At 40.8% G+C, this 18,178-nt stretch overlaps 1 protein-coding gene, 1 long non-coding RNA gene and 1 other non-coding gene across 9 annotated transcripts in view; 2 read left to right on the top strand and 1 right to left on the bottom strand.

Annotated features, from left to right (window-relative positions):
- MARCHF10 (membrane associated ring-CH-type finger 10) overlaps window positions 1-14,178 on the top strand; it is a 38,107-nt gene extending 23,929 nt beyond the window's left edge. For 2 of the 7 annotated variants that reach the window (XM_066981507.1, XM_066981503.1), the window contains 4 exons: window positions 1,362-1,511; window positions 3,519-3,628; window positions 7,613-7,690; window positions 10,454-10,584. In XM_066981507.1, coding sequence (XP_066837608.1) covers window positions 1,362-1,511; window positions 3,519-3,628; window positions 7,613-7,690; window positions 10,454-10,540 — 425 coding nt within the window. In that variant the 3' untranslated portion in view covers window positions 10,541-10,584. Of the gene's footprint in view, window positions 1-1,361; window positions 1,512-3,518; window positions 3,629-7,612; window positions 7,691-10,453; window positions 10,621-13,777 lie in introns of those variants that run through there. The other 5 variants (XM_066981505.1, XM_066981504.1, XR_007157676.2 and 2 more) reach the window with 5 other exon arrangements.
- On the bottom strand, window positions 1,343-18,160 carry LOC106045990 (uncharacterized). Its single transcript, XR_001213027.3, has 4 exons — window positions 17,771-18,160; window positions 7,886-17,675; window positions 7,729-7,814; window positions 1,343-1,477 (listed from the first exon to the last, which is right to left on the bottom strand). It is a non-coding gene; the product is annotated as an uncharacterized lncRNA (long non-coding RNA).
- Window positions 11,192-11,273, top strand: TRNAS-GCU (transfer RNA serine (anticodon GCU)). Its single transcript has one exon. It is a non-coding gene; the product is annotated as a tRNA-Ser (tRNA).
- Window positions 18,161-18,178: the final 18 nt, after the last annotated feature.

Genomic DNA, 18,178 nt, shown 5'->3' with positions numbered 1-18,178 from the left:
TCTATATTTTGAAGTTTGTCATCTATCCCAGGGGACATGGTAGACGTCTAGACAGAAGCTTCAAAACTAAACTTTTATCTTTAAAAATTAAGGAAATTCAGAAATAAGGGACAAAATGGACATCCAGAGGTTTTTTCCTATCTTGCATTGGAAGGTTGTAAATATTCATCTTCCTGCTATGCCAACAGGAAGCCTCCCTTCTCTTGAGTTTCCTCCGCCTCCTGCTGACCTTACTTGGAGTTGGTAACAGTACCTGTTTTGTCCAAGTTTAGGGGGCGGAACTGCCAGAGATGGGAGTGCAGACTAGAAATAAACCAAAAGCTCTATGGGTAATCAGGTCTCATTTTATTCCTGCTTTTAGACAAAAGCCTTGTCCTTCTTTCCTAACACAAAACATTTAGGCGAACCAAACCACAACTAGAATAGGATGGGAAAAGGAAGAAGGAGAAAGCCACAGAACAAAAACATACAAACATTCTGCTGCTGACATTAATTAGAGGAGTCTGGTTTTCTGAGGCGTTATATGTGTAGCATCTAGGGGTATTTGTAGGCAGTCAAAATTAAGGACAGAGATGTAAATCCATGTGGTTCGAGTTTGAATGTGTGAAGTGATAGATTCACAAATTGCTTTTTCATTTTCAGATTTTTATTTTTACAGTATTAGCTAATCTAGAGTTCAATCCAAGTCTCAATGTTTTTCTTGTTTAGAATTCTATTTATTAAACAGGAACCCAATCTGCTCATCAGATGGCATGCAAAGAGCACTAGTTGTTAATCAGTAAATACTTAACATGTTTTCATCCATCAGTCATAAATATAAAAGCATTAAAATGAGTTATGTAACATTACTTTTTTTCCTGTTTAGTTTAAATTCATTCCAGTTAACCAAGAAATGAACTTTCCGCATACCACCACAAATCTAGAAAGGTTTCTAGAAAGCAAGTCACTTTAGACAAACATTTAAAATGCATGCAGCGCCAACACAGGCGAGGGAGAGGAACATTCAACAGAAGCATGTGTCCTAACATGCTTTATAGGTGGCATTGAGACACACTAGTTCTTCCTAAAGGACAGCAACTGTATAATTCCCAGCAGCACATTGGACTGGGATTACACAAAAACAAAGAGGGGATTTAGAGACTAAGGTTTTTCCTTTGCACAGTTATCAGCTTTAAGGTACACGTTAACTCTGAACTGCTGGATGTTACACTTCCAGGTTACTGTCACGTGATAGAAGTCCTTAGTAAAATCTCCCCAAATCCTAGAATATTAGTGCAAAGATACTGTCCATTATTCAACTGTAGACTTCACCAAGAGCAGTTATCGATTTCTTCTGTTATGTCTTAATCATCTTCTGGCAGAAGATTCAGACAAGGAAGATCAATGTCGTATTTGTCAAGTTGGTGGAGGTTCTACAAATCCGCTGCTGAGGCCATGTGGTTGCGTGGGAAGCCTGCAGTTTGTTTGGCAGGAATGTCTAAAAGAAAGGCTCAAAGCTGAAATAAAGTCAGGTGAGAGAGAGGAGCCCACAAAATATTTGGTTGAACCCACAAACGTTTGGTTGAGATACCTCACCAGATTTACCTCTTAATCTTGTTTAATTCCATTAGTATAGCGGAATCTGTCAAATCTTTAAATTTACTCAAAGGATAAATTTAACTCAAAGCTTGATCACCACGGCAGTATTTTTCTTCAGCACAAGAATTCTCAGTAAATAAACTGTAGATATTCATGCATTTGACAAGGCCACTAGTATGTAGCAAGCAGATCACCAAGACCAAAAACAATTTTCTAGTGCTTGGTTTTGATTAAAACGAGATCTTGATGTCAAGTGCTGAAAGATTTAATGAGCCAATCTACAGCAATTAGTAGTATCAGATGAACATCAAATTTTGTAGGGATCATAAGCTGCACATGCAAGTCTAACAGGTAAGAGAAATGTTTGAAAGACAAATCCATAAAATGAGGTGAAGTGTGTGAAGTGTTAGAAGAATTCAGATGGGGAGCAGAGAACAAATATTGGCAGGACAGATTGTAGCATTCAGGAAGGTGACTCCCAGCTAGAAAAGAGCCCTGTTAGTGCTGCTGCATGAGCTTCGATTTCAGCCTGACTTCTGTCAGCACCCTTTTTTTTCCTACAAGTATTATTCTTGTTGTACCAGTTCCATTCTGAGCAGAAATTAGTGACATTATAAGCTAAACTTACAGCAACGCAACTGCACATTTTCACAATACAGGCTATATCTTTATTGAGAGATTGAAGGTAATCACAACACAGCTTGGTACCTTCTTCTAAGGTACATTCTACAGGGTTTGTTAAGCACTTGGATGTACTCTGACTTCTGAAGTTTGTAAATGAATAGTATAATTTCCAACTTGCTCCTTGTAAATAAGCACTTAAACACAAAGAAAAAAGCCACCAACAGATAGTAACCGAAGAATTAACCTCCAGAAAGGATATAAGTGGGTCTATGATATATACACACACCCTAACCTGGTGTAGATGGTGTAAAATGCCGATCCTGTACGTGGGAAGATAATAGCTTATGCCAGCTTTGTTTCTTCAGTCTTAAAAGGCAGATGATATATCAGTTGAATCCTGCATACTTGGTTCCCTGCCAGGCCTTGTTCATTTAGATTCCTGGCTTGCACCCAGCTTAGGGAAGTGAGTCACATTTCCCAAACCTTCCCTGAATCCTGTCCTCAGAATAATTGAAGTTTCCCCTCAGAGCTAGCTGACTGAATGCAAGGAAGTGATCGTGTTTGAAGAGAGTTTCTTCGAGAGTCCGGGAGCCAGCAAGAGCTGGTACGTTAAGCAATCAAAAAACTAAGTGGCACAGTATCCCAAGAAGCACATATGACAAGAAATCCACCTTAGCAGGCAGAGGTTTTGCATCTGGTTGTTGAAGAGTACGGGGAGTTCCCCCCCTCCCTTTTTTTTTTTTTCCAAAACATAAGCCATCTATGCACAGAGAGAGGAGGGCTTTTTCCTCTTTAACATTTTTTATTCCACATAATCCTTTAGAAGAAAAGGGAAAGCAGAATCAGTTTATAGAGTAGGAGTATATCCACTCATTTTATGGCACTCAAATGATATTTGTTGTCTTAAAAATAGCAAGGGAAAATGGCAAATAAACTATTCCAGGCACTCCTTGGCTCTATTGCTATTGATAAGACCTTCAACAGAAACTTATGTATGAAGTCAATTACTCCATCTTATTTCAATACCACTTATGATCCTGTTTTATTCCCTAAAAGCTAGAGATTTTATTGTTTAAAAGCAAACAAAATTCAGAGCAGTCATGCCATACAGAATTTAACAGATTATTCAGTTATCACCACTATTACGTGTGCTTATAAAAAAATTCCATAGTTTCAAATGATTCAGAATTCCAATGCAAAGACAAAGATCTGTAGAAAATGGCTTTAAAGTAATAATAGGAAGTAGTGTCATTCTGGTTTTATAACAGGCATGATGTATTTTAAAGCTAAAGGCTTAATTTTTTGTCTTATTGCAGTGGCTAATCTGGGGGCTGTGAAAGCCTTTGAGCTGTGCAAGCAGAACCTGATAATTGATACAGACAATTTTAATGTGAATGCATATTACAGAAATCACCAAAAGTCACGGGTAAGGAACTGCATCACTTCAGATATGAGTCCATAATCCTATTTTGGTATTGCTGCCTTGCAATATTTCAGTGTGTTGTGAAATGTCAACATCAACTGAAACCTGCTAAACTGTGAAAGAGAGATATGCTTACTTATGCAGATTTCAAGAAATGTAGAGAGACTTTATTCATCTTTGGTCTAGGTTTTATAATCCCAGGGCATTTCACAGAACTGCTCAGTATCTGGAAGCTTTGCATAGAGAAAACCTGTAATTAAGTGCGGCAATGGAAAAATTCTTGTTTGTTGTGTAGATATAACATTACAGTAGAGAATCAGATTGAGCGAGAGCAGCCAAGGATTTCATTGTTTGTCCTTCGCAACATTATGTAAGATGAGAAATTTAGTAAACTAAGCGACAGAAGAATTTAACATCTCTGTTACGCTCCCCTCCCCCCCCCCAAAAAAAAAAAAAATGCAATTTTAAAGAAGAAATACAGGAATGAGGGTCAGAAATATTGAAACTGAGAGCCCTGCTAGGTTAATGATAACCAAGAATACCCTGTTTTCTGAGGAATTAATTGTGCCAAAGCATGATGTATTGATTCCATCATAAGATGCTGCTAGCATTGAGGAAAGATTAACATGCTCAGCAACCAAAGCCTGTCTTGGTAAGACTTCAAAACGCTGTTCTTGAATGTTAATGCACAAATTCTGTTACTTCATTGTTATTGACAAGTTTCCATGACCCTAGGGAGCTCAAGTCACAGACAGAACCCCACTATGCAAGCTGTAAGTAAATAAGATCTTATGACACAGCCTTTTAGCTAATTACAATAGAAGTTGCCTTCTCCAGAAGTCTTGCAAATGTCTTGGCTTGCTTCCGAGTGCCTGGTAGGAGTTTCAGTCCCTAGTCTACACAGCTTTTGTGGTACTAGCAGTCAAGGAACAAGGCTCGCATGTGCGCCACACACACAGAGTTCAGTTTTAAAGCTTTCAAGTACTTTGCAGAACTTGAACTGATGGCAGTATCAGAGTCTAGTTTGATAATTCAGCTCATCATGCTTACACATTGCACACAAAGAGAAACTGCCAAGTTCATTGTGTGTGTGTTCTGCCCCCCCCCCCCCCCCCCCCCCCAGGCCCCAAGGCATTTTAAAGAAATGGGATGAATTGCAAGGGTAATTGCTGGAGTGTTTACAGTAATCAAGACTATAGATTGTAGTGCTTCCTTGAGATGGTTTATATCATATTATACTGTTGTGCTTTTATGGTATTATTTGTAATGCCCACCTAGTGAAGCTAGCACCAGAAGCTTCTAAAACATATGGTTAGATGCCCTTCTCAATGTTTCTACTAATCTAAATAAATAATTTACCATGCCAGTCTTTCCTATCAACTTGGAGAAGATGTATAATCTGGTAGAAGTGTCTTTCTCAAATTATTTGCGGTAAACAGTGTATATTTCCCCATCTGCATGCCTTCAGGCCTTAATAACACATTTAAAAAAAAGTAAACGACTTCCCAGAATGCCTTGACAGAAGTGTTCATCAGCAAGCTATTGTCTAAATGATTGATTTGACGCTATGCTGTAAAATACATACATCTATATATACGTGTATATAGATGCGAGTGTGAAGCCTTTTACTCATACTAAGACTGTCATACACTTATTGGAAGCCTAAAGGAAAACATCATGGGTTGAGATCTCTAAGACGACCATAGAAATGCAGGAGAAAAGAGTGGAAAAAGAGGCAACGGTTAAAAGAACAGTTTGAAGAGAATTTATAAACATGCTAGAGCACATAATACTATAGCACAAAGATGACTCCAACCCAATCACAGCCTTTCCCAGGTGTACCAGAACAGCTGATCTACAAGAAGAAACACCCACCCCCAGTCCCAAAACAAACAAGTAAACAAAGTAGGTATTTTGATAAAAGTTCTGAGGAGCAGGATCAGTTCAAGGTTAAGGACAATGCTGCTTCTGTTCACAGGCTGGCTGGTCCTTCCCTATTCCTGCTGACACTTCTAAGGATGATAATGGTACTTTTCAGGAACGCTATTGAGGCAGCTTACTGCAAGCTTGGATTTACATTCAGCATCCAGCACGTACATTCTGGAAGCACACACACAATTATCCCTTCCCCTCCTCTACCACTCTTGCCCCCAGCCCCCCCCCCCCAAAAAATGCACTAACATATGCACATCATTTTATTTTATTTTTTTGTCTCTAATCAGTGGAATACAGCCATACTGCCTTGGAATGAGGGCTACTCTTCCATGCCAGCAATATTGTACCGTGTATTTACAGGGGAAATAATTATTAATTTCTATAGTTCTTTTCACCATTGGCAGCTGGTACTTTAATTACAGATGCAAAATGCAAACAAAACACTTGTTTGTCAAGAGCGAAGCAAAATAAGTGTTTTGTCCTGCGGGTTGATTAGATTCACTGTAAAAAAACACATTCAATTAGAACTATAAAATGGAAATTTGGGGAGGCAAAATCAATTACCCTCAGCAGAACGCAGCCAGGATGCTGCATTTTAGTTTATGACAGTACAAGTGCCATGAAATCTTCAATACCTACAGGTGGTCAAAATCTCTAGCTGTATTCACTGAGAATTGACACTTTTTGAGGTCATCCCCGTTTCATGAGCTGTTTTAGGAATGTGTTATGCCATCTAGTTCTGCACCTGGTTCCCCACAATACCAGGGCTTTCCTTGGAGACTTTCTGCCTAGGAAGGCAGAAAATTCACTCCCTGTTTTTCATACTAATGATGATTACCTACATTATCTAGATTAAAAAAGAAAGTAGCCACCTACTCCTAGAAACATTTCCCCCACCCCACAGCTCTGGATAGTATACCTGTTGTTTTAATTGCACCATCCTTTTCCCTTTTAATTACTGCTTGGTATTTGCCATTGCTTGCGTCAAGTCAGTACTTCACTGTTGTTTTCTTCCTGGTGAGCTTTACTAATCTTTATGAGTGTTCTCTGGATTCACCCCGTTTTTCCACTAGGACTCACCAAAGTACATTCTGAACAAGCTAATGGCTGTCTTAACATTCACACAGTGCTACATCTTACGTAGTTTTATTCTTGAGACCAGACTAAACGTTGACCTTTTAGTTACCTACATTCAAAACCGTCATTTTTTCCCTTCGCAACAGGATATCCTTTCAGCAAAACTGGCAACCCTGCATTTTTGTAGGCTAGGACTCAAAATCTAAGCTAACTCCCTTAGTAAGCGCTGAATCCTCACAACAGGCTAGACAGCTGTGAGCACTGCTAGTAAGAATGATTAGCAAATACAACATTAATTGTGAGACTTAATAAATCAATTATATTCAGTAAACCCGAGATACTCAACCCACAGCCCTATTTTTTATTTTATTTTTTTTAAGGCTGAATACAGCTTATATGCAGCTTCCTTCTTTCTGAAAACCCCTCAGACATCAATAAGGAACAGCAACATATTAAATAAATTGTTCTGGTCGTCCCCTCCATCCTAACCTCTTTTTTCATAGTCCATTCCCATTACAGTACTGGACATAAAATGCAAAATCATGCAACACATGCAGAGCTGTGACAGAAATATACGTACGCATCCATAACTTAATGTCACTCATACACCCTTAATGGGGTGCTTTCCTTTTGATCGTGCCTTTCTAAACACTTGCTGGAGCATACTAGCTGCCCATCAGGCAGGTCAACCTATGCAGCACTTCTTACATGCATGCTTAGCACAAAACCACAGGACATCTGCTTTTCAGTCCAGTAGCATAAGAGGAGTCACTGGAATGCAGACATAAAAAACTCTACAGCCTTCCCAGCCACTAGACAGTTTATCACTACTATAACATTGCCAAAACCCACAATAAGTTGAAGTATCTTTGTGTAGTTTAGTCTATTTACCAAGTTCATTAAAATTCACTTCAGTAGAAATACAGATTTGTGTGCACATAGGCACCACGTGAACTAACAGATTCAATTCTCTAGCATGGCCTGGAGGACCTTTACGAAGACTGCTTTGCAGAACTTACAAGACTGAACAACACCTTAGTCACCAAAAACAGGGTAAGAAAAGTATTGAAAACAGCAGCAATTCCAGTTACCTTGTAGCTATGTCTTATCCTCACTGCTTTCTTCTGAGTGTTACAGCACAACTTAACATACTTTTTTTTGTCCTTAACTCTTCAACCTGCATAGAACCAGAAAAGCTTTTCCACACAGACATTCTTCTCCAAAAACCAGCCAGTAGACTTCTCTTACCTGCTTCCTTACAGGTGTAGACTATAATCACACCTGATCCTCATACCCTCCTCAACATCCTAATGCAAAGGGATTGATCTCCTTGTTGTCTTACACTTATTTAAATGATCTTCAAAGTGTTTTTGGCAGCTTCACAAAAGACACTTGTGCATGCCCTGCTCGTCAGTCATTGCATTAAAAAAGAAATGTTAGAAGAGGACCTAAGTAACCTTTGGGATTGTATGCCTGGAAATGCACCTGGAATGAGAACTGTGATGACTTTTTCAGCAGTGCTAACTTAAATGATTACAACTGTGTCCCCACCGGCTTCGCTGGTTGATGTCAACTAGTCACCAACTCCTTCGAGTAGTTTTACTAGTAATGGGTTAGGGAATCCTAATTAAACTAAGGGTGAAAACAAGGGCTTTGATGAGGCCTTTTTGCAAGCACTCCTTATGGTAAGGATCTAGACCCACGTGAAGGGTTTTCTTGGCTGTAGGTAAATACTCTGGCCATCATCTTTAAAGATATTTCATAATTCTACTCATTTTAGGCAGGCAGACCAGAAAACAGAATACATTTGTGGTACTGCTATTTGCTACCAAGTCAGCACTCTGGACGTGTCACATGAAAATGCATTTCCCTTGTCTTGGTGTGCTTGTTATGAATTGCAACGCTGCAGATGAAACCTTCCAGTTAATTGTAACACAATCTTTACGTGAAACTATCCCTTTATTCTGTACCTTTCAAAGCTCTCTGGAATGAAATTTTTGATGTTTTTGAATTCACAGAATATCATTTCACTGGAGCAATATGAATGTAGTTGAGCTGGTCTAAAAAAAGGTCACATCAACTGATCCTGTGGCCTCTTGTGGTTTGTCTGAAGTCTTTCATCAGTCGTCTTGAAGCTGTACAAATGAATAGTGATTTTCAGTCCTGACTTTCTGGAGATTGGGAGGGATTTTAATTAGAACCCAGTCTATGGGATGCCGGATTCTTGCGATTCCTTTCTTGTCTTGCCATTTTGAAATGTCCAGTCTCAAATAATACTGACATAGTGATAAGAATAATTCTTGGCCTTTTATTGTTGTTGTTATGGCATGCTTACCCTTACAATTAGTCGGTATTTCTGGCTTAGTTATGGCTGAACATCATTAAAAACAAGACAAGACAAAAGAAGTCAGAAAACCCCAAACTAAAGAACCGAGTAACCTCACAGTTTTCTCCTGACAAATCATCAGTCTGGATGAGAAAATAAAACATAAAAATACTTTCAGATGTAGCACATAAACTACCTGTCTGTTGTGCATCAGGACTTGGCATTTCCACAAGTTACTTCTCATTTTGAGTATCTGTTGTAAGGAATCATTAAAAAAAAAAAAACTTTCCGTCTGACATTCAGAAAGCTGGATGCAGCTGCACTGTCAGCTGAAGTCGGTGAAGAATTCAGCGCTTCGAAAACTCAGGCAAGAGAGGGGGGATTACTTTCTGCTCATTTTAGGCGTTCCCAGTACAAGGGCAACATCTGAAGCAGCTGGCCACCCTTCTGTTACAGTCTGTGTAGAGAAAAAGGCAAGTTTGAGATCTGGTTCATCTCTCCTTGGGAAAGATGCCTAAAACTGGTCACACGAGCTTCACTCTCCAGCCCTCTGTCTTTTCTCTGGCCTGTAAAGGCGTGACTGGGTTGGATATAAATACCTAGGGTGCAGCTGTGAAGTGGAGCAGACAGACCACAGTCAAAGTGGTTCATGCTGATTACTGGAAGAGTGAGTCAAAGAGAGTCATTTAACATCACTGGCAAACCCATAGGCGGAATTTTCGATTTCTGAAAACGTGGGTTCAGGTGCGAGATACCGAATCTTGTAACAGGCGGGACAACGAGGTGCAGAACGTGGGCCTGGCCCCGTGGCACGGTGCAGCAGCAGGACAGAATTACAACCGGAATGATTCTGGTTTCTGAGCAACCTCAATTATCTGTTAATGGCCCAACATTACATGGTCAAATGTGCTCTAAATTAGTCTAACTCCCTCTCCTATAATAGAAGCCAAGCTCATCTGATGTGGGACATTTACTGCAAGCAGGATAAATAGCCCAAAATGCTGAAAACTTTTATTTACCGTCGTTTTCCTAAAACCTTCAGGAACTGAAGGGACAGCTTTACTGTCGAATGATCCAATGCTGCAGCAGTCAGAGGTTACAGATGGCCTTGTTAAAAGCGCTCATAAAGAACTCTATCAGCGACAGCCAAACATGAAAGAGAAACCACTTTCAGACAAACACTTCAGAGAGAATACCGAATTAAAACAAGAGGCCCACGGGAGTAGTTCAGTGAAGCTTCTCACTACTATTCATTGGTTAGTCACTCAAATATTTTGATACAGCATCACGTATATTCATTTCTGAAGTGTGTGTGCTTTCCGATAGTTGAGTCAGCCTGCTCGAAGTTAAATAGATCAGAGCCGGAAAACTGGAGGAGCAGTCCCCCAGAGGTGGCTCAGAGATAGCACATGTTACGTCAGTGATGGACAATTAATAAATGTTTGATGCTATTTTCTCAAACGCTTGCCATCAATGCTTTTCTGCTGTAGGGCTGCTTGCATCGTTTAACCTTCCCTCCCATGCAGGTCTGCACTAAAACGATGTGGATGGGGAACAGCAAGTGGAACAACGCGTGAGCCTCTGGCTATGTGAGACCCTTGGGCTTTGAAAAAAATATCCTGCTCCCTCCCCAGTGTCACTCAAGTTCAAAGGGACAGGGTTTATAGGTTTTCCCATAATCTAGGTGTCATGAAGAGACCGACGAGCTTTAGCTGAAGTGACCACACAGAGCTGCATCAGCGAGAGGCCATGTTACCGCATCTCTTCTCTTTTAAAGTCTTCATTCGGATTGGACTTGGAAATGAAAAATACCAAATCCAGATGCTGAACTCTCTGCCCCATGTATCTCAGAAGAACGTATTACTCCTAGGCTTGAGTTCAATCATAGTTCTGAAACCTGGAGTGTTATTAGCACAAAATTCTAATTAAATCCATATAAAACTCTTTAAACGGATTTAATCATTCTTTAAACTTAAAAAAGATAATAATCATAAAACCAAGGTACAACCGTAGACTTTCTTAATGCTATCAATAGTGCTGAAATAATAATAAAAAATGATAATAATAAATAGTCTTAGGACTAGCTGCATAAATAAAATAAGTCTTTAAAAATACAGTATAATATAGATAAATTGAATAAAATTTCAGACAGCCATGTCTAGTTACAATCATTTTGATACTGACGATAACCCAGAGTTGTACTGTATTTTAAGGATTAAAGCTCAGCAGACGAGGTGGCCGAGTGGTTAAGGCGATGGACTGCTAATCCATTGTGCTCTGCACGCGTGGGTTCGAATCCCATCCTCGTCGGCAACCAAAAAAACCTTTCCTGAAGTAAGGTTGGAGCCATGCTATTTTCAGTGGTGCCCAGTGCCAGGGCAAGAGGCACAGACTGAAATGCAGAGGTTCTGTTAAACATCAGGAAACGCTTTCTTTACTGTCTGGGTGGCCCATTAGTGCTGTGGTGTCTCCTTCCTTGGAGATCTTCAAAAACCAGCCTGCTCTAGGCTAGTTCCTGCATGAGCAGTGGGGTTGGACCAGATGATTTCCAGAGGTCCCTTGCAGCCCTAACTATTAAGCGATTCTGTAATTTTCTTACTTCTCCTGCTTTTAGGCATTTCCATGCTTTCATTTTTTTAAAAAAACATTCTCCTTGCTGTCTCTAGCGTTATTAAATTGCATGTCTAATCAGTGTCAAAACAGAAAAGGTTTATTAATCTTGGTTGCCTTTCTCCTAGTGCTCAAGGCGGCCTAGAGCGGGGGAAAATGAAAGTAAGCTGTGGAGCTTAAAACACTTCTACAAAATTCTTGTTTAATTGTTCTCATTAAATATGCAAGATCTCATGTATTGGCAAGAGGGACTCAGTTATAAGAGACACGTTAAACATCAAAAAGTGGGAGGAAAAAATTCAGGAAATACAACTTCAGAAAATTAGGAAAATTTACATGATATCAAGTGTACAGTAGATATATTTAACTGAAGCTCCCAACAAAATGTGAGAAAGAAAAAACCCCATAGTGTACAAGGTCTAGGCAGTGGGCTTTAGTCCTTTGGTTCTCTAAGAGCTGGTTGCTGTAAAAGTCTGATTTGTTACACCCATGGTGTGTTAGCACTCTTTCTCCTAATTTGATTCAATAAGATTTTAAATTGTTTATGAGCAATTTATGAACTTTTATGAGCTTTCTGGAAACATCCAAAAAGACGGTTGGCATTTTACTGGTTAAAGACTCCATTCATTTCATAAAGCCTTTGTTTTCATTTAGTTTTAGCATAGTCACTGCATTCTCTTCCCTTTGAGCCGATCAGGAAATTCGACATACCCATCCAGTCTGAACAGGGAAATGCTAACAGGGAGACACTGACAGATGTAAAACAGGGCAACGAACCGGATTATTTGCTAAGATGTAATCACAAACTCTAAGAAAAGGCTTTGCTTTTACTTGCAAAATAATCTGGGATTTTATGGGTTAGAAAAACGAGCGCTTAGTCATGCAGCTGGTCCCTGTGATGTCAAAGAGTACATCTACATCAAATATTGAGGAGGAGCCTGAAGCTGTTTTCCAGACTCAGATCACTGTCTGAACAAACAGCAAATGAAGCCAAGTCCTCTGAGAAAGCTTTCTGCATTTATTTCTGGTGTTTCAGGGTTCAAGATCTAGAACCATATTATAACACTGGATTTTGGGTGGCCAGCCCTGCTGAGCTTAGGATATCAGAACAGAAACTGAAGGAAATTTGGACTCTACTGACCAGCTGAAAAAAATAAAATAAACTCCCAAGTTAAATTTTTCTTGTCTTAGTGGACTAAGATAAGGGTTTCTGTCCACTCTGGACAGAAATTTTAAAAGAGGTGCTAGCGCTAATGATTAAAAAAAAAACATCTTCAGCAGTCTGAAGCAGTTTTGTTCTTCAACAGAGACAAGAACTGTTTTCTAAAGTGTATCCCCTTCTCCCACCCCTTCAAACTCCATATCGTCTTGGCAGCTGTTTCCTAAATACAACCATTAGTCAAAATAAATAATGAAATTCCTCTTCAGTCCTACGGTACTGCTGAGTTTATAGCAAGCTCTACCCTGGGGTATCTTCTGTGAACGTTTTTTTTAATGAATTAATGAGAAGGAAAGAACAATTTTAAAAGCTAGTTGAGATACTTATTTGAACTTATTTGCTTGTTGATATTTATTTACTATCACCTGGTAAGTTAGGAAATCATTCCATTCACACAGCTGAGAGTAATTCAGTTTACATTTATACTTTGCCTTGTAATTGTAAAAGTACTGCCTCCGAAGTGTCTGGCTACAACTTTGTCTTTGACCTCTAAGATACACTATCCATTAAAATATATTTTATCCAGTTTCCATTACAAAGATATTTTGCTTTGTTTAAACTCTGATTGTGTAATGGGCATTTAAACAAAGTACATTTCATATTTAGATAAGTTGTGTAGACAATGATTGTGGGCTAAGAAGAGATTAACTCCCCATTTCTGATGTAAATGCTTGTTGAATCCCGTTACAGAACAGGGACTCTTGTCCCCCAGCCAATAGGAAGGACTTGTTTTTCTCTCAAAGGTAGAAATAAAATGGAAATAAAAGGGTAAGGAAGCTTTCTCTGGCAAATCATTTATTAACCTTGGCATGTTAATATTCTCCAGAGACGTGAAATTGCCTTCTTTGGCCAAGCCAGCCACTTCACCCTCACCTTCTAAGTTCTATTACAATGTCATTGTCCGGGATTACTGAATAGAAAAACGAGAATGCATATTTTAAATGCATGTTTTACCAGTGAATGACAGGTATTTGTTGTCTTGCAGATCAGTTTACTGAGGAGATGCTGACGAGGAATGAAATCATAATGCTGCTGCTGCTGCTGCAGAAAGGTTTCTCTGAACCCCAATGCTTCAGTTGCAGGAAAAATACCACATATAAACAGGATTTTAAAGACTTGTAATGCCCGAGAACAATGCTAAATGCCAAATGAGTTATTTCATCCTAGAGGAAGACTGCAGATCTCTGTGTTTATAACACAGCTAATATTCTCATAGCAAACCTCTTGCAGTTGGAGCGAGCTGAGTTTCTTTGTCGGACTTGCTTCCACTGCCGTGGGTTTTTGCCAAGGAGAGAATCTTTCACTTCTGTCAGCTGGGGCTACAGTGACACCTAGTAACTGCTTGGCTAATTACAGCTCAGGTTTTCTGCGACCTGCTGCTTTTGCCAGCCTCTATCTGGCCTGTTGGCTCCAGCGGTGAGAAATTCCTCATCCCCAGCAGGGATTTTGCACTACCAGCACCTCGCCGGAGCCAGTGCTCAGAGCTGCATGGTCTAAACCACTGAGAAGCAGCAATTTCTTGCTTATGCCGACACACTCCTTGCAATATGAAATCATGCTTAGAATCATCCATTTTAATTAACTAGTGATATAGTATCACTTCTAAAGAGACCTTCTTGCATGCCTTCTACATTTTGCATCATCCTCCATATGGCTAGCATGCCAGCGGTTCGTGCCCCAGTAGAAACACATCTGCTAGTTAACCAGGATAGATTTACTTCTTATATAATATGTGAGAGTTAAATAATAATTCAAATACTGTAGGTTTGACAATCCTATCAAAAGAGAAAACTGCATTTTCAGCTGTACTTTCAATAAATTGGAATAAATAAATTACCAAGGTAATTAAGAAAGCAGGACTTTGCAGTTTTTGCATGATTTAAAACCAGTGACTTGAACACATCTTCCACCTATTAAAACTTCACAACAGTACTATAAGGCATACAAAAAATCTCATTTTGGGAAAAAAAGATGCTGAAGCAGTGAGCTCAAATGATTTCCACAGCATTTAGAAGATGTTTATGTGCAAGAAGGAGGGATCATACTTTCTGTCTTACCATACTTTCCCATGGTAACTGAAACTGTATAAATCTGAAGGCTGCATCAAATGATAGATTTATTTTGAACGTTGGAGAAACTTTCTCTTCAGATGGGCAGCAAAACTGAGTTCAGAAAGCGCTGCACTGGTGTTTTGACAGCAGGAGAGCAGGCTAGTAGTGCAGATAATAGGCAATCAAAATAATTATTCAGTGATTGTTGTCTACTTCCAAATTTAAAAGAATGCAAAGACATTTTGCCTTGTTCTATTCAGTTAATGTTTTTTTCTTGATGAAGAAAGGTATCGTGAAACACCCTTTTTTCATTTGCAGATTCTGAGAAAATCGGATTAGAAAATCTCATGACTTTGGAAGGCCACCAAGAAGCCTTTGTACTCTTGTCCCTCTCTTTTATACCCCTTATATTCTGTCCTACTTTAATTAAAGCCAAAACAAGAGTGTCTATGTCACACAGTCCTTTTTGTAGTCCATCTGATGTCTTTAAAAGTCCAAACACTGCCTGCTAATTGCTCTAAAAGACCACAGGTCAAGGTAACTAGTAGTGATGTCAACATAGCATTTCTGCTGATTATGTCCTAAAACTGCTTCACCTAATTGGAAACAGTTGGCTGGCAAGTTGTGTTTTTAACTGACCTCCTTTAACCTTTAAAATCACAAGTGATGGAGATGCCTGTGGTTCCTTTACTGTGTGTTGTGAGTCACATATGAGACTGACATTCGGTGCTTCTGAGCTTTCTTCTGATTAGAGCTCGAGCTTATAAAGTGATGTGATCCTATCCACAGCTTACAGCCAAAAGGTCCAAAGCATTCTTTTATTATCTGTTGATTTAAGGAATGTAACAACAAACCATCAAGTGCATCGCCTTCAGCTGGAATAAAGCTTTCAGTAAAGTTCTAATATTTAATATTCTCTAGCAAATAGCACAGCCTGAACAAAGAGGGTCCTTCCTTCTTGTAGAAGGGAGAATGAAAAAACCAGTTACTCAGACCTTGACTTGAATTAGAGTATAATGGTGACATGCAAAAATACCATGTTGAATCCACCTGAAGCAACTAGTAAATACTGCTGTTGTTTGGAAGTGAAGGTAAGGAGGAGACTGAAGGCTTCACTGTACAGTACAGCAAGAAGCCTGGAGTATTTATGGAGGATGTAGCTCAGCAAAATATTGGACTGATTGGCACAAGTTTGCTGTAGAAATTCTTTCAAGCTATACACAGATTTGTGCAGGAACCTTCTGAATTCTTGTATGGTTAACACGTTTCCTAACTTCTCAGTTCCATGTAAACTTGAAATACATTACTGAATAAATGATAATTCTTTTTATTGTGTGTGATGAGAGGGTATAATTTTGCAAGTTTGAAGGCGCTTAATATCCCCCGTGCTGGTTATTGTCAGTCACTGGAAACCTGATCCAGATGCATGGCTGTGCTCACCCGTCTTCAAGTTGGTCCTTATAAACTACCTATAACTGCATGAAACGGGGGGGAATTATTAAACACGAACTATGCGTTATACTATGACCAATAACCCCCTGCAGCGAGGAGTACCCAGCAGATTTGTTATTATCCAGAAATAAAATTCCTTACTAAGCAGACGCTGTATTCACAGAAGGTTGCATTCCTTTATCCAGCAAAGATTAATAACCTCTGAGTCAGACTTAGGGCTGGATTCTGGGAATGAGGAAACAAAGATCTTGTGGTCGCTTGTTTTGCACAAACTGGTTCTTTTCAGAGTAGCGGTTTTTACCATGGGGTGAAATGAAAACCGCTGCCAGCTGTGGTTTGCTTCAAAAGGGCAGCGTCCGCTGGCCACAGCCCCTGCGCGTTGCACGAATGCTGCAGCTCCAGGGATCCCCGGTCCTCAGTACACTGCGGCCGCTGAATGCTTGCTTTTTCCTGATCGTTTAACGCTGATTTGTGACCTTTGCAAACGCAGCTGTGTCAGAGCTGCCTGGGGAAGAGCAGCTCAGCCCAGCAAACTCCGCACCCTGGCTGCGCGCTGCTCGCCATAGCCTGCAGGCAGAACAGAGCCAGGACGGGCCGACCGCTTCTGCCCAGGGCGCACAGTAAGGCTCCCGAGCAGATTTGGGCACTTCCCCTCCCGCATGCTCTGGATCCTGGCCTGAAAGCATTCAGTGCAGGCGGGGAGCAAGTCCCAAGAAGCTTGGTCCTGCTTCTATTGACCAGTGCAGGCAAACCGGAGGGAACGGGCCTCTCAGGGCCGGATTCTGCTCACTGAATATTAGACACGGTGCGGTGTGACTGCTGCGGCTCAGCTCCCTGCCCCAGCAGGGGCATTTTGTTAATCAGTTAAGAGAAAAGGGCACGTTAGGCCCATTCCTCTGCCTCAGTTTACGACAGGAGCCTCAAGCAGCCTGGGCGTCTCCGTTGACCAGACGCAGCCAACTGTGGGGCCTGGATGTGCCGCAGTTCTTGGACGTGATGTGAAATGCTTCTGACCATCAAGCTGAAGTTCTTCTCCAAAAACTTTGCCCCTCGTGTGCAGAGCAGGGGCTGGCGAGAAGCACAGGGCTGCTGACTAATTTTAGCCGGCCCTCGTTGCCAGCCCGGGAGGTGTTGCCTTCCTACTGCTACGTAAGGAGTCAGTAGGGAAATTAAAGGGGATTAAGATAACAAGGCTCTTTCGTATCCTTTTCCAGATGAGCCCAGCCTGAACCAGACATCATGGAATTTTGTAACGACTCCCTTAAAATGGGTTTGCTCAGTTCAAGCTGGGAAAAGCTGACAGAAGGCGGAGATCGTTCGCCTCCATGAGAAAGGGCCTTCGGTCACTCCAGACAGCTACGTCCCCCAAAGGCTCCATTTCTTTTAAATTAAAAAATAAAGCACATTGTGAGCTTCACGGTCTAAAGTCAGCAGTGCAAGTTTTACAGGGCTTCCTTTGAAGACAAACTGCCTACCTGGATTCGGGACAGGGCACCCTGAGACCAGAGCGAGGGTGACTCGAGCGTCCTCTCACTGCGCTGCCGCGTCGCGCGCAATTATTTCCACTGCTGTTTGCAATTAACGAGAGCGGCCCCCTCCAACCTTCCTGCCAGCTCCTCGGCTTCTCTTCCACCTCTCGTGTGAAGTGCTCCAGAAGTGCTGGATTACAGCCTGAGCCTTAGTGAGAAACAGAAATTGCAGTGCTTTTCAAAGGGCTCTGCTCAAACTGACGTCTCCCTCGAGCTCCGGAGGGCTGGGTGTCCAAAAGGGAAGGCTGCCCGTTCTCCAGCTGACTCTTCCCAAAAAACAGCCAGCGAAGGCCAGCCACCGTACCCAGGGACGCGCAGCACAGCGATGCTCCTTGCCCACCTACCTACTCCCCT

Source organism: Anser cygnoides, chromosome 22 (assembly GCF_040182565.1).
Source record: "Anser cygnoides isolate HZ-2024a breed goose chromosome 22, Taihu_goose_T2T_genome, whole genome shotgun sequence".
Taxonomy (NCBI): Eukaryota; Metazoa; Chordata; class Aves; order Anseriformes; family Anatidae; genus Anser; species Anser cygnoides.
Note: the sequence above shows the minus strand (reverse complement) of the source record. Positions and strands in the feature narration are given on the sequence as shown.